This window comes from Tachysurus vachellii, chromosome 5 (assembly GCF_030014155.1).
Source record: "Tachysurus vachellii isolate PV-2020 chromosome 5, HZAU_Pvac_v1, whole genome shotgun sequence".
NCBI classification, from domain to species: domain Eukaryota; kingdom Metazoa; phylum Chordata; class Actinopteri; order Siluriformes; family Bagridae; genus Tachysurus; species Tachysurus vachellii.
In genome coordinates this window covers 9,857,396-9,870,182 of record NC_083464.1, presented here as the reverse complement: position 1 = coordinate 9,870,182, position 12,787 = coordinate 9,857,396, and the positions used below count along the sequence as shown (strand labels likewise).

Below are 12,787 nucleotides of genomic sequence, written 5' to 3'. Positions count from 1 at the left end.
AGAAAGAGAAGCTGGTGAAGACCGACTGTTTAACTCAGCTGTAATAGTAATGTCAGTGTGGCTGGTCTCTCAGGTGTTCCAAAACTTTAAAACATTAAAAAGCACAATGTTGTGTTTAGTAATTAATTAAACATTGTAGTCGCTGGAAAATCGCTGTGGTATCAGAATAACCGACACTGCACATTATAACAGAATTCCTAACACATATAATTTGTCCTTTTTTCCTGGTTGGTTCACAGCATTACTGTAAATGGCTAAAAAGTATAAAAAGTCTATTTTTAATTAGAATAAAAATGGTAATTGTTTGCGGGTCACTACGGTGTAAAAGGAATAAAACTATCTGATTCACGTCTCTCTGCAGCGTTGTTGATTATTTTCTAATAACAGCATGAAGCTTAGTGTCTTATATTTCATTCATCACAATCTCATACTGTCCAGGCTTTCTTTGTAACAGAAGTATTGAAAATGTACAGAACACAGAAAAGTGCCCAGTGGGTTTTGGGTTTTACATTTCTACTGTACATCTCATTTCTCATAATTATTCCCAGACATTATTATTTCTGTCGCAGTTTATTTACCTCTGCTTGTTAAAAGATCAACAGACAAGCAAAGCTCCAATCAGATAAAACCACAGATAAAAGAGATTCTGAACCTGGATTGAAAACGCATTCGTCTTTATATGTGCGTTTAATAAAAGCTTGATGCTGTTTCCTGTCTAATTTCCTTATTCTTCATGGATACAGTGTGCACACTGGTACACATCTGGAATTAAGACAGTTAGGTTTTGGAAGAAATGTTATTTAAAAGTGCAAATAAAAAATAATTATCATTTAAAATGGTCATTTTTTTAGTGGAGTATTTCGCCTATCATGGCTCTGTTTTCCCCTCGCTTTATTCCCTCCTTTAATCTGCATCGCCTCCTTTGTCTAAACAAACAAACAAACAAACCAATGGGCATAATGTTTGGTTTGGAGGAGAAACACTCCTGCTTTAAACCCTCAGCTGGCTTTCATCTCACGACCTCAATTTACGAGCAATCTCGGCCCGAGCCAAAGCACGCAACAGGCGAAACTTCATGAAGCACTTATAAGCGTCTCAAAAGGTTTTATTTTTGTTTGTTTGTTTTTAACTTGGCATGAAACTCAAAGGAAGGTGGTAATGACCAGCGCTATAAAGCTCTTTTAAAAGGTTGTTTTTAAATGATATTCTCATGATGGCCAGATCTGAAATTGGCTTTAAAAGAAGGAGGATGGAGAACCATTGTGACTTGAAAGGTATCTCAGTTCTTTATATATTTATATACAAAAATATGGGACGGGAGGTTTGCAATGTCTGTCAAGGAAGAAACGCCGCCGTTTAAACGCTTTCCAGATATTTTATCTGCTTTTTCCTTTGATGTTGATATACAAAAAAGAAAAAAGAATGTGTTAAACAAAGCACTGCCAAAACCTACAGGTAACAGAACTGCCTTCTCTATCAAGATGTTATTGCTTTCTGTCCAGCAGGGCCTGTGTTTAACCCTCTCTTCTTTCTCTCCTGCAGAAGCCACTCTACAGCTGTATCACCAAAAATGAAAGTACGTTGTTTTTGTTTTTTTTTGTTTTTTTTACAAAAGTACTGAACAGTGTGTTATTAATGATATTCAGACCCACAAATGCCACATTTATCATTTGTCTAATTTGTATTTAACTCTTTTTACCAGAAAATGTAAAAAAAAATAAAATAAAAATAAAAATCTGAGTTAAATGAATATTTTTAGGCCAAAATATTGGAATTTGCGCCTGTTTTGGCTGTCCCCATGTTCTAAAATGAATTCCCTTGTCATGTCACACTCCACAGTGCTGCTTCATGGTTCATATGAAAGTAGATACCTATAGCTTTAAGAATGAATTTATTTTATTTTATTTTCAATATGTATTTCTGTTTTTACTGAGCTGATTATGGTCAGTATTTTCATAGAAAAATAAGAAAGAAAGGGGAAAATGGTTCTTTTTTTTTTTTTTACACACAAATGTTTCTATCCTCAAAGTAAATGATGATATCAAACCCATCTCTGATCTCTGAGATGCCACAAGTGCATGTTCAGAAGAATCTAAAATTTGAAAGCTTTATTTTCAACCGAGAGATAAAAAAACATCTTACACTGAAACCCATGACTCATTTTCTATAAGATTTGCAGCGATAAAATCATTCATTTGTATAAACTCATTGAAAATGTCTGATAAGTCGATTTCAGTCTCCAGTGTACTGGTGAAACGAATGAATTTAGGAACTGTCGTACAATATCGTTATATTACAATATAATACAGTGCTCTGCGACTTCTGAGTATGTTAAGTTATGTGAAAAAGAAACAAGACACTATTCTACTTGGCAAATCATGTTTCTGTCCCTGCAGGGCAGGGTCATGACCTCCCATCACGCTGAAATTCACCCTGCTCTTGAGCTCACCACTGAATAAAATGCTTTTTTGTGTCCGTACGTGTGAGCACTGCCCTGCAGGCACCATCACCCTCAGACACTCACAGAGTTTCCTGTCCAGACTTTGGACCTCCTGACATGTAGCCCTCTGCATTATGGGGCATAACCTTTGGTTCAGGTTGCCCCAGGGGGTCTATGGCATGTTCCTTTTTTCATCCAGTGTGTTGTCCAAATACTTTGGCATATTTTTCAGTGTAATATTAAGGTTTCCATTAGAAATGATCAAATCATTCAAAAGTAGAATCTTACAAATATATTTACATAAAGTTTAGAAATTCTTAGTATTCAGTATGTTTGTCTTTTGCATTAACGACAGCGAGCTGCCATGCACTCCACATGTGGGGGTAAAAGTTGCAGAGTGAAGTTGCAGAGTGTCATATGAATATGTGCTTCATATAAGACTCTGATAAGACTCTGAAAATCTGTCCTTTCACCTTTTCCTTTGTTCAAATGAGTTAGGTCTAAATTACAAATTTGCTTAAAATGAAAAAGCAAAGTAGAAATTGTGGATCATCTTGAATATTGAGTAGTCACAAATTTCTGTTTTTTTTTTTCTTGTAGATTTGTGGTTAGAATTCTATTATTATTTCCAGTTTTAAGAAAATAATTTATAATCCATATTTTAAGACTTTTGGACTGCAAAGTATATTCGTTTTTGGTCATTCTGGCTTTTTTCTTTTTTTAAACAGCATTTTATCTGTCTTTGATTATCCCATAAGTGTAGTTTTTCATTGACCTGTCCTCTCGTGTTCTTGCAGTGGGCTCAGTGTGCTGCAGCTATGCAGGGAGACACACTCACTGTCGGGAATACTGCCAGGCAATCTTCCGCACAGACTCCTCACCCACTGTGTCTCAGATCAACACTGTTAAGGAGTACTGCCAAAGCATCAGCCCTCAGCTCATCATCTGCGTGGCCAACTACACCAAATCCTATCCCACCAGGAGTCCCACCGATAGTGAGCACACCTCCTACACACCCAGCAAACTCTTAATAAATCTCATAGCAGCAGAATTAATCTTACACAGATACGTGTGTGTGTGTGTGTGTGTGTGTGTGTGTGTGTGTGTGTGTGTGTGTGTGTGTGTGTGTGTGTGTGATGGTCTGGGAAAATTTTGCAAGGAACTTATGAACAGTTGGCTGTCTAAATAGTTTTTTGGACTAAACTTTTTGCCAGTACAGTATACACATTGATATATCTACTCTAAGAAGGTTACATTATTTTCCACCAAAAACAATGTGGAAATGTTTTATTTATGCTGACATGAATCCTGATTCATCTTTTTTTATTATAGGACAATGGACATAAGCTTAACCAATTTAGTTTAAAATCGGATACAAGCTACCAAAATGACATCATTATTATTTAAATGTTCTAATTAATAAAATAAAACATTATGAGAAATTTATCTAACAGAACTGACTGAAATAATATGTGATGTGATGTTTTTACCTCAGCTGACAAAACAGAGGTGGATGTGGATGATGAGAAACATTAAAACCCATCTCTCATCTTAATTTGATCATTTTTCAAAAATAATTCTCATATGTAGATTAAGTTATAAATGTAGATGAGGCATCTTTCTGCACTTAAATCAGATTTTTTTTCCCTTTTCACCGTCACCAGTTCTTCCTCTCAGTGCACATGGGCAACAAACTGCTTTACATTACATTATATAGCGTCATGCTAAATACCATCATGAGACCAAGGTGTAAGAGAAGCTTTCTATACAGATAAAGAGCAAGAAAACCTCAGGTGAAAGAGTAAACTTCCAAAGTTTATGACCAACAACAGAAAAGGCTCGATCACCCTTTGTCTTAGTACAAAAAGTGAAAGATAGATGTTATAAGATCTTAGCATCCTGGTAGGAGTGTCTTCCTGTACTGTGTTTCAGCCTTGATTAGTTTCTCTGCTTCTGCCACATCATGCTATTCACGAAGTTGTGCCTTGTTTTCAAGCTCTGTGTTTTCTGGCTTGAAATGTTGATAAAGAAGTCCTTAACAATGACTCTTCGATTTGAATAAATTGTGTATATGACACAGAATCTTCTAGTGACTTAAACACACAATATGGCCAAATGTATGTGGACTCCTGACTCCATCACTGTTTCTTTTACAAACAAATAAAACAAATTTGAAAGCACACAACTCTATAGGATGTGTTTGTATGGTGTATAAATGGGGCCCCAATCGTTCAAGCATGACAGTGCCTATTTTCCCACAAATTAGTTTAGAAAGACAAGCAAGACGATGTAGAGTGGTCTGCCTCAACCCTACTGAACACGCCAGACCTCCTCACCCAACATCAGCACATGAGAGCATATCACTAATGTTCTTGTAGATGAATGAAACAAAGAACAAATTCCCACAGCCACACTTCTCACACAAAATCTAGTGGAAAGTCATCCCAGCCAAGTGGAGCACATTACAACAGCAAAGGGGAATAAATCTGGAATGGGATGGTCAATGGGATGCACAAATTTTGGAAAATAGAATACATGCATGTTTTCCTGTGTCTTCCTGGTTCTCGACTCTGTTCTGTTTTGCTCTGTTTTACGATTGTCTGCCGCCTGCCCTGATCTTCTGCCCGTATTACTGATTCTGATTTCTGCCTCAACTACGTTGATGTGTTTGCTGATTCTGACCCAAACCTGTTGTACCACGAGTTCTCATTAAAGCGTGCAAATGGATCCTTCGTCTCATGACCTATCATTACAGAAGACTTCGCCGCAACATGATCCAGCTGCTGCCTCGCAGCTCACAATGGAGCTCTTCGCCCAAGTTCAGCAATCCAGCGACCACTCCCAACAGCTGGCTCGTCTCGCCTCGCTCATGGGTGAACTTGTCACAGCCCTGCAAAGTTTGCAGGATATCTCCGCAGCCTCCGCGGCCGCTAACCCGCGGCTCTCCTTCCCGGAGAAATTCTATGGAGATCCGGCGAAATGCAGGGGTTTCCTGATGCAGTGTTCGCTGTTTGTGACACAACAACCGTCTCTCTACCACACGGAAGCCAGACAAATAGCACTCGTCTGCACCCTTCTCACCAGAAGGGCTCTAGAGTGGGCCACCGCAGTATGGAGGGAGAATGGAACCACGTTTCCCTCCGTCAATCACTTCATCACCCAATTTCGCAACGTATTCGAACAGACCGCTGGAGGAGAGAGTGCAGAAGAGCGCCTCCTGAACATTTCCCAGGGGAACCGCAGCGCAGCCTCCGCACCCTCGCAGCTCAGGTGGGCTGGGAGGAGAGACCCCTCAAGCTCCTCTACCGCAAAGGTCTGAACCACGAGCTGCAAGCAGAACTAGCCTGTCGTGATGAGGGGAGAGACCTATTTGAATTCATGGAGCTGTCTATCCGAATTGACAACCTAATCCGAGCCCGGCGCTCACCCACACGCATCCCGTCTTCTGAGAATTCCGCAGACACTCACCTCACTCCCGAGGAAAGAGCACGTCGCATCCACCACCGACTCTGCTTATACTGTGGTATGTCCGGACATCGACTGCCATACTGCCCTGTTAGACCACACAATGAGCAGAGTACGTTAGTGAGCTTGACCACTTTCGCCCCTCAAACTCAGACTTGTGCCCGGTTCGTCGTATGCCTGAAAGTACCGGGCGGAAGCATTGATCTGGAGGCTCTCACTGATTCCGGCGCCGCTGGAAATTTCATTTCGGAGGAGTGTGTCAGATCAAACGCCATCCCGCTAACTGAGTGTGTTGTCCCCTTGGCAGTGGAGGTAATAGACGGTCAACCCCTCAGATAAGATTCGTCACTGAGGAAATCGAGCTACTAGTGGGTCCCTGTCACAGCGAAACTATCAGATTCCACTTGATTACCTCTCCTCATCACGCCCTGATCCTGGGGCTGCCCTGGCTGAGGCTCCACAACCCAGTCATCTCTTGGAGAGAACCGCGGATTATAGCCTGGGATGAAACCTGCGCTCCGCATAATCCGCCCTCCGAAGCACTCCTTTCGCTGTACTCCGCGGCCTGACACTCCAGTCATTCCCGACCTCCTGGCTGAATATCACGACCTCGCAGAGGCATTTAGCAAGGTCAAGGCCACCAAGCTACAGCTCCCATCCTGCACCACCCTGACCTGGCTCGACCATTTGTCGCCGAAGTGGACGCCTCCAGTACTGGCATCGGAGCGGTCCTTTCACAGCGACTAGGTCCGGCTAACAAGATGTTTCCTTGTGCTTACTTCTCCAAGAAACTATCTCCCGCTGAACGCAATTATGACGTGGGGGATTGTGAGCTATTGGCCATGAAGGCGGCCTTCGAAAAGTGGCGACACTGGCTGGAGGGCGCTCAGCATCTGTTCACGGTTATCACGGATCATAAGAACCTTGAATACCTACGCTCGGCCAAGCGAATGAACCCCCGTCAGGCACGATGGGCTATGTTTTTCACACACTTTCACTTTACAGTAACTTACAGACCCGGTTCGAAGAATATCAAAGCCGACGCACTGTCCCGCCTTAGCAATGAACCTGACCAGCCCTCTCAGACAGAGCCCATCATCAGAGCCCAGGCGCAGATTATCACTCCCATCCGATGGGACATCATTACTCAGATTTCACAGGCCAATTCGCTTTCTCCGCCTCCGGACGACGGTCCCGCTACCAAAACCTACGTGCCGGAGAATTTACGCTGCACTCTACTGCAATTGTTACACACCTCGCCCAGCTCCGGTCATCCCGGCATCTCGGCCACAACCCGTCTGGCTCAAAACACATTCTGGTGGCCCTCTCTGTCCAAAGACACCCGAGACTTCATTAAAAGATGTACCGTTTGCAACACCTCTAAAGCCTCACATCAGCTCCCGGACGGATTGTTACAGCCACTACCTATCCCTCAGCGACTCTGGTCCCATATCGACGCTGATTTCATCACCGATCTGCCCAAGTCTGATAACTGCGCGGCATGCCACCTGATATCTCTAGCCAAACTTCCCACGGTGTTCGAAACAGCAGAGACCCTTTGCAAATATGTGTTCCGTTTCTACGGCTTACCTGACGACATCGTCTCAGACAGAGGACCACAGTTCACCTCCCGAGTGTGGGCGGCTTTTTTCAAGCAATTAAACATCAATATCAGCCTCACCTAGGGATATCACCCACAAGCTAACGGCCAGACTGAACGCTTGAACCAAGAACTCACCCGCTTCCTCCACTCATACTGCCAGAACAACCAAGCTGACTGGAGCAGGTACAGTACCTCATGTGGGCGGAGTACGCACAGAATTCGCTCACCAAACCAGCCACCGGCCTCACGCCCTTTCAATGTGTCCTCGATATCAGCCGCCCCTGTTCCCGTGGTCCGGTGAACACTCCAATCTGCCTGCAGTGGATGATTGGTTCCGTAGGAGCGAAGAGACCTGGAGCGTGGCTCACCACCAGCTACAGAGAGCCATCCGAAACCAGAAGCTCCAAACCGACAGGCGCCGTAGACCGCACCCAGAGTATCGACCTGGACAGTGGGTATGGCTCTCCACCTGCGACATGCGGCTCTGCCTCCCCTGCAGAAAACTCAGCCCTAGGTTCATGGGTCCATTCAGGATTGTCAAACATGTAAACCCTGTGTCGTACCGCCTGGCACTACCACCCACTTACCGCATCTCTCTGACATTTCACATCTCGCTACTTAAGCCCTCCTCCGGTCCGAGAGGGGAGCAAGAGGAGACTGCCGACCCACCGGTGCCACCGCCTCTGCTGTTCGGCGAGGAAGAAGCGTTTCAGGTTTGCAGCCTACTGGACTCCAGACGCCGGGGTGGCCAACTCGAATATCTGGTCGACTGGGAGGGGCACGGACCGGAGGAACGCTCTTGGGTGAAGTCAAGGGATATCCTGGACCCCTCGCTCACCGCGGAGTTCCACCGCGCTCATCCAGAGAAGCCGGCTCCTCGACCTCGCGGACGTCCCCGACGTCGCACGTATCCTCGCTTCTGGAGCCGCTCGCTCTGCCTCGTCCCCCGACCGCCACCAGAGGGTACCTTCTCCTGAGTACTAACAGTTTCCGGACTGCATCTCCCATAATCCTCTCACCGGGACTGATTACACCGCCACCTGCTGCCAATCAACCACTTCCAATAAAGTTGCACTTGAACTTGACCTCATTTGCGAAGTCTCGATTTGCCTCTGCTGTCGGTCTGAGCGTTTGTTTTCCTGTGTCTTCCTGGTTCTCGACTCTGTTCTGTTTTGCTCTGTTTTACGATTGTCTGCAGGATTTTATGATTGATTCTGAGTTCTGCCTCACCTACGTTGTTGTGTTTGCTGATTCTGACCCAAGCCTGTTGTGCCACGAGTTCTCATTAAAGCATGAAAATGGATCCTTCGTCTCACGACCTATCATTACAGCCACAAATATTAACTTGAATATTTCTTTCCATCTAAATCACCATGCAAATTTTTCCTGATTATATGATCTTTCTTTACACAAAATGAAAGCATATGAATGCTAATTACGTAATTTACCAGTCATCTAATTACCTTTTCTCCTCATTATGTTACTCTCTGATATTCATTTCCTCATTATGGTTTCATGCCTTGTACGTTATTGCAAAAACCTGGATGGTGTTCATGTTACACTTGTTTGATGAGCAAAGTTAAACCATGTCGTATTGAAAGAAGCAGTAGATCATATGCTTGTTACCTAATCAAGACATTTACCTTTTCCACCATGCCAGTAAATCTCTATGCATTCTTCTTGTCATACCTTCTAACTGTAAGCATATGTGCTCCTCCAGGCCTGTACTGTTGTGACCGGGCGGAGCAGGCACACTGCCAGACGGCATGTAGAAGGATCCTACGCACCATGAGCACCGAGCACGAGATCATGGAGGGCCTGATTGAAGAGTGCGGAAGCCAGCCTCTTCCCCAAGACCCACTGTGGCAGTGCTTTCTGGGAAGTGCTCACCCTCACCCACCCAAAAGTGACCCCGAGACCTCTCCAACAGCCAAGATGGACTGCGCCAAGCTACACTGCTGCTCCAAAGCAAATACCTCACAGTGCAGGTCAGCTCACAGTCACGTTTCTAAAAAATAAATAAATAAATAAATAAAATAAATAAATAAATAAAAAGGTCTTGAGTAGTGTGACATCTGACAGGCCCACATGTTGCATGTGGTTGTGTAATCTATTTTTCAACAGAGTTATGTGCCAGGAGATCAGCACCAACTGGGGAACTCAGACATGGCAGGAGTTTGATCAGGTCTGTGAGTACAGCCCTCTGGAGACAGATCTCATCACCTGCCTGGCAGATGTGAGGGAACCTTGCCAGCTGGGCTGCAAAGATCTTACCTACTGTACCAACTTTAACAACAGGTAACAGATCTCAAATAATTCTAAATAAATAATGATAATCATGAGAAGGCCAGAGTTCTGATTTCAATTCAGTTTTATTTGTATAGCAATGGGCATTTTCATTAAATCAGCTTTACAGCAATATAAAAAGTTCATTATAAAAACGAATTCAAAATTCAAAATTTTAATTTAAACTTATTTCTTTTGCATCCAGATTAGATTTTTTTTAGTTACTTTTAAAAAACTGTTTTTATTAGTTCTTTCTCAAAGCATATAGGCTTTCACTTAAAATATTTGAATCCCCACCAACATTTAAATTCAACTCCATCCATTCTATTGCATTTTTATGCATTTTTTTTACTACAATGAAATTATACAAAAACCCAGTTGTTACACGCTCCCAGTTTCCTTGCACTGTGTATAATGTATAATTACTGTATAAAGTCTATACACAGCATGAGCAACCAGAAGTAAATGACTTGAGTGTTGTTGTCGTGGATTGTCGTTACTATGCTATAACTAACACTAGGGTTGGCTAAGAAAATACCTTTGGAAAACAAAACTAAGGAAATAAATAAAAAAAATAAGGAATATAAAAAGAAATAAATGACATTTTAGAGGAAGACTTTGTGCTGTTATGATTGCTTTGACTTTAAATTGTGTTACAATGTGAATGGGTTTAAAAATGTGTGCATGATTCCCATCCCATCATGTTCCATCTAGGGCGTGTTCTTGTTTCATGCCGATTGTTCCCAGGATAGGCTTCACAGCTCCTGCTACCCTGACCGGGATAAAGCGGTTACTAAAAACGAATAAACATCCTGCAGACAAAATTATATCCTGTAGCTAGTTTCCTTTAGACACTACTAAATGTAACGGCCGGTCTGTTGTCCGTTCACTCATACTCTTCACCTCAGATGTAGGTCTGCATGGTCTGTGTTGTTATGGTGGGAGTGGTTGTTGCCCAAGCTAAATTATTTGCGGATTCACATGCCCTCTACATCACCCAGCACAACTATTCCATTCTCTTCAAACAGTTTCTAAGCTGAAGTCTCACCCGTGCAACACAGAGTCTTGTGGTTGCTTGATTTAGTAACTTTGCAAGAGCATCTTTATGTTCATGGTTTGATGATGAACTGTTGTCAGATGGTGGGACCCTGGGGCATTTTCCTTCAGATGTGGCTTGGTGAATTGGAGCACTCATGAGTTCTTTAAGAGGACAGCTTCTTTTATGACCTTCAGTGGCTGTTGGTGATGAATACTGACAGTCGAGGATGTAAAAATGATAGCACGAGAGAAACAATCATGTAGAACAAATTGCAATACTTGTAAAATCCTTACAACGACTAAACATATTACAGTAAAAACCAAATCGCTAGTAAACCAGTAATTTCTACAGTGGTGGTCCTGTTTAGCATTAATTCATTGATTTTTGCTTCAAGGTCATGCAGCCTTTCTGCCTTGCACAACCTCTAGCTTGCATAAGGTGCACACTACAATATTTAACATTAATGGGCAGTCATGGCCTAATGGTCACAGAGTTTTTCTCCTCACGCTAAGGTTGTGGGTTCGAGTCTCGGGCTGGCAATACCACGACTGAGGTGCCCTTGAGCAACCTCACCAAACCCCCGAACCCCCCAACTGCTCCCCAGGGGCCGCAGCATAAATGGCTGCCCACTGCTCCGGGTGTGTGTTCACGGTGTGTGTGTTCACTGCTGTGAGTGTGCACTTTGGATGGGTTAAATGCAGAGAACGAATTCTGAGTATGGGTCATCATACTTAGCTGTATGTCACGTCACTCACTCACTCACAATAATGATATTAGTACAAAATCCTGATACCATGTGCTATTTAGGAGGATACTGCCTAGCTACATATTAATGGTGAGGCAAACAGAAAAGCAAATGAATGGAAACTAGCAAATAAGACAATTGGGAGAAAATGGTTAAAAAACATCAATCTAGGTTATTTTAGAGCCATCAGTCTAAAAGTCTGTAGAGGAGGTAGTATAGCAAGAAAATGTATGTTTAATCGCTAGTTTAATACTTCAGGAAGAGGTAGGTCATTGGATATTGTTTGTAAACAGCCAGTGACTCAGTTGTTTGGACATCAAGTTCATTCCACTACTAAGATGCCAGAAGAGAAAAGAGTCTACCTTGTACCCTGAGAGATGTGGGCCCAGTCGAGTGTTCCCATGGTAACAATTAGCTCTCCAGTCTAAGAGAGAACATGATAACTATTATACTATTATAGTGTAATGCTTAGTTAAAACGTAAAGTTCATGTTAACAATAGCATTCTAAAACATACGTTTATTGCAGTATAGTGATAATATTCTACATCATGCTATGTATGAAACAGTTTATATGCTTTGATGTATGATGTATGTTTCTCTCCATCGTCACTATTTGTTATCATCATTATTCAATTATTCTGAAATATTAAAATAACCGAAAGTACATCGATCTCCCAAGAGTTCACCTTGGACAACGTATTAAATGAAGCAAACTATTTTGATTTCTTCCCTCTGCTTAAGGTGGTTTACATTGTCAAAGATATCATTATTTGTAGGATCTTCACCCACATCCCTCAGAAGCTCAGGCATTCAAAGCAATCCAAACTATTCTGCATTTTGTTTAGACTGGACAGGGTTGACGAATCTTTCTTTAAGATGACGGCACCCTTGCCTCTACGGCGGGATGCAAAGGTCATGCAAACAAAACCTGGCTTTGATTTCCTTTGAAGGTTTCCTATGGAGGATTGCACTGGTGGGCACCCCTGCAGATTTCAAAGGCTGTTGCTTCGGGGACTTGGCAGTGGCACAGATCACAAACTGAGCACAAAAACCGTTGGGGACAAATACTGTTGTGGAGAGAGTGTTTATCTGCAGGGCTGAGCAGTACCAATAAAGCCTGCAACACACCCCATCGTCGAAGGATGCAGAGAGAAGAGGGTCAGTTTCGCCTTTGAGGATGCTGTTTTAGTCAGCGTGGGCATTGACAG

General features: G+C 42.9%; 1 protein-coding gene across 1 annotated transcript in view; it reads left to right on the top strand.

The window, feature by feature from the left end:
• reck (reversion-inducing-cysteine-rich protein with kazal motifs) overlaps positions 1–12,787 on the top strand; it is a 121,894-nt gene that overhangs the window by 87,087 nt on the left and 22,020 nt on the right. Inside the window, exons 8-11 of the mRNA XM_060869658.1 lie at positions 1,543–1,576; positions 3,238–3,435; positions 9,229–9,496; positions 9,633–9,806. Coding sequence (XP_060725641.1) covers positions 1,543–1,576; positions 3,238–3,435; positions 9,229–9,496; positions 9,633–9,806 — 674 coding nt within the window. The remainder of the gene's footprint in view (positions 1–1,542; positions 1,577–3,237; positions 3,436–9,228; positions 9,497–9,632; positions 9,807–12,787) is intronic.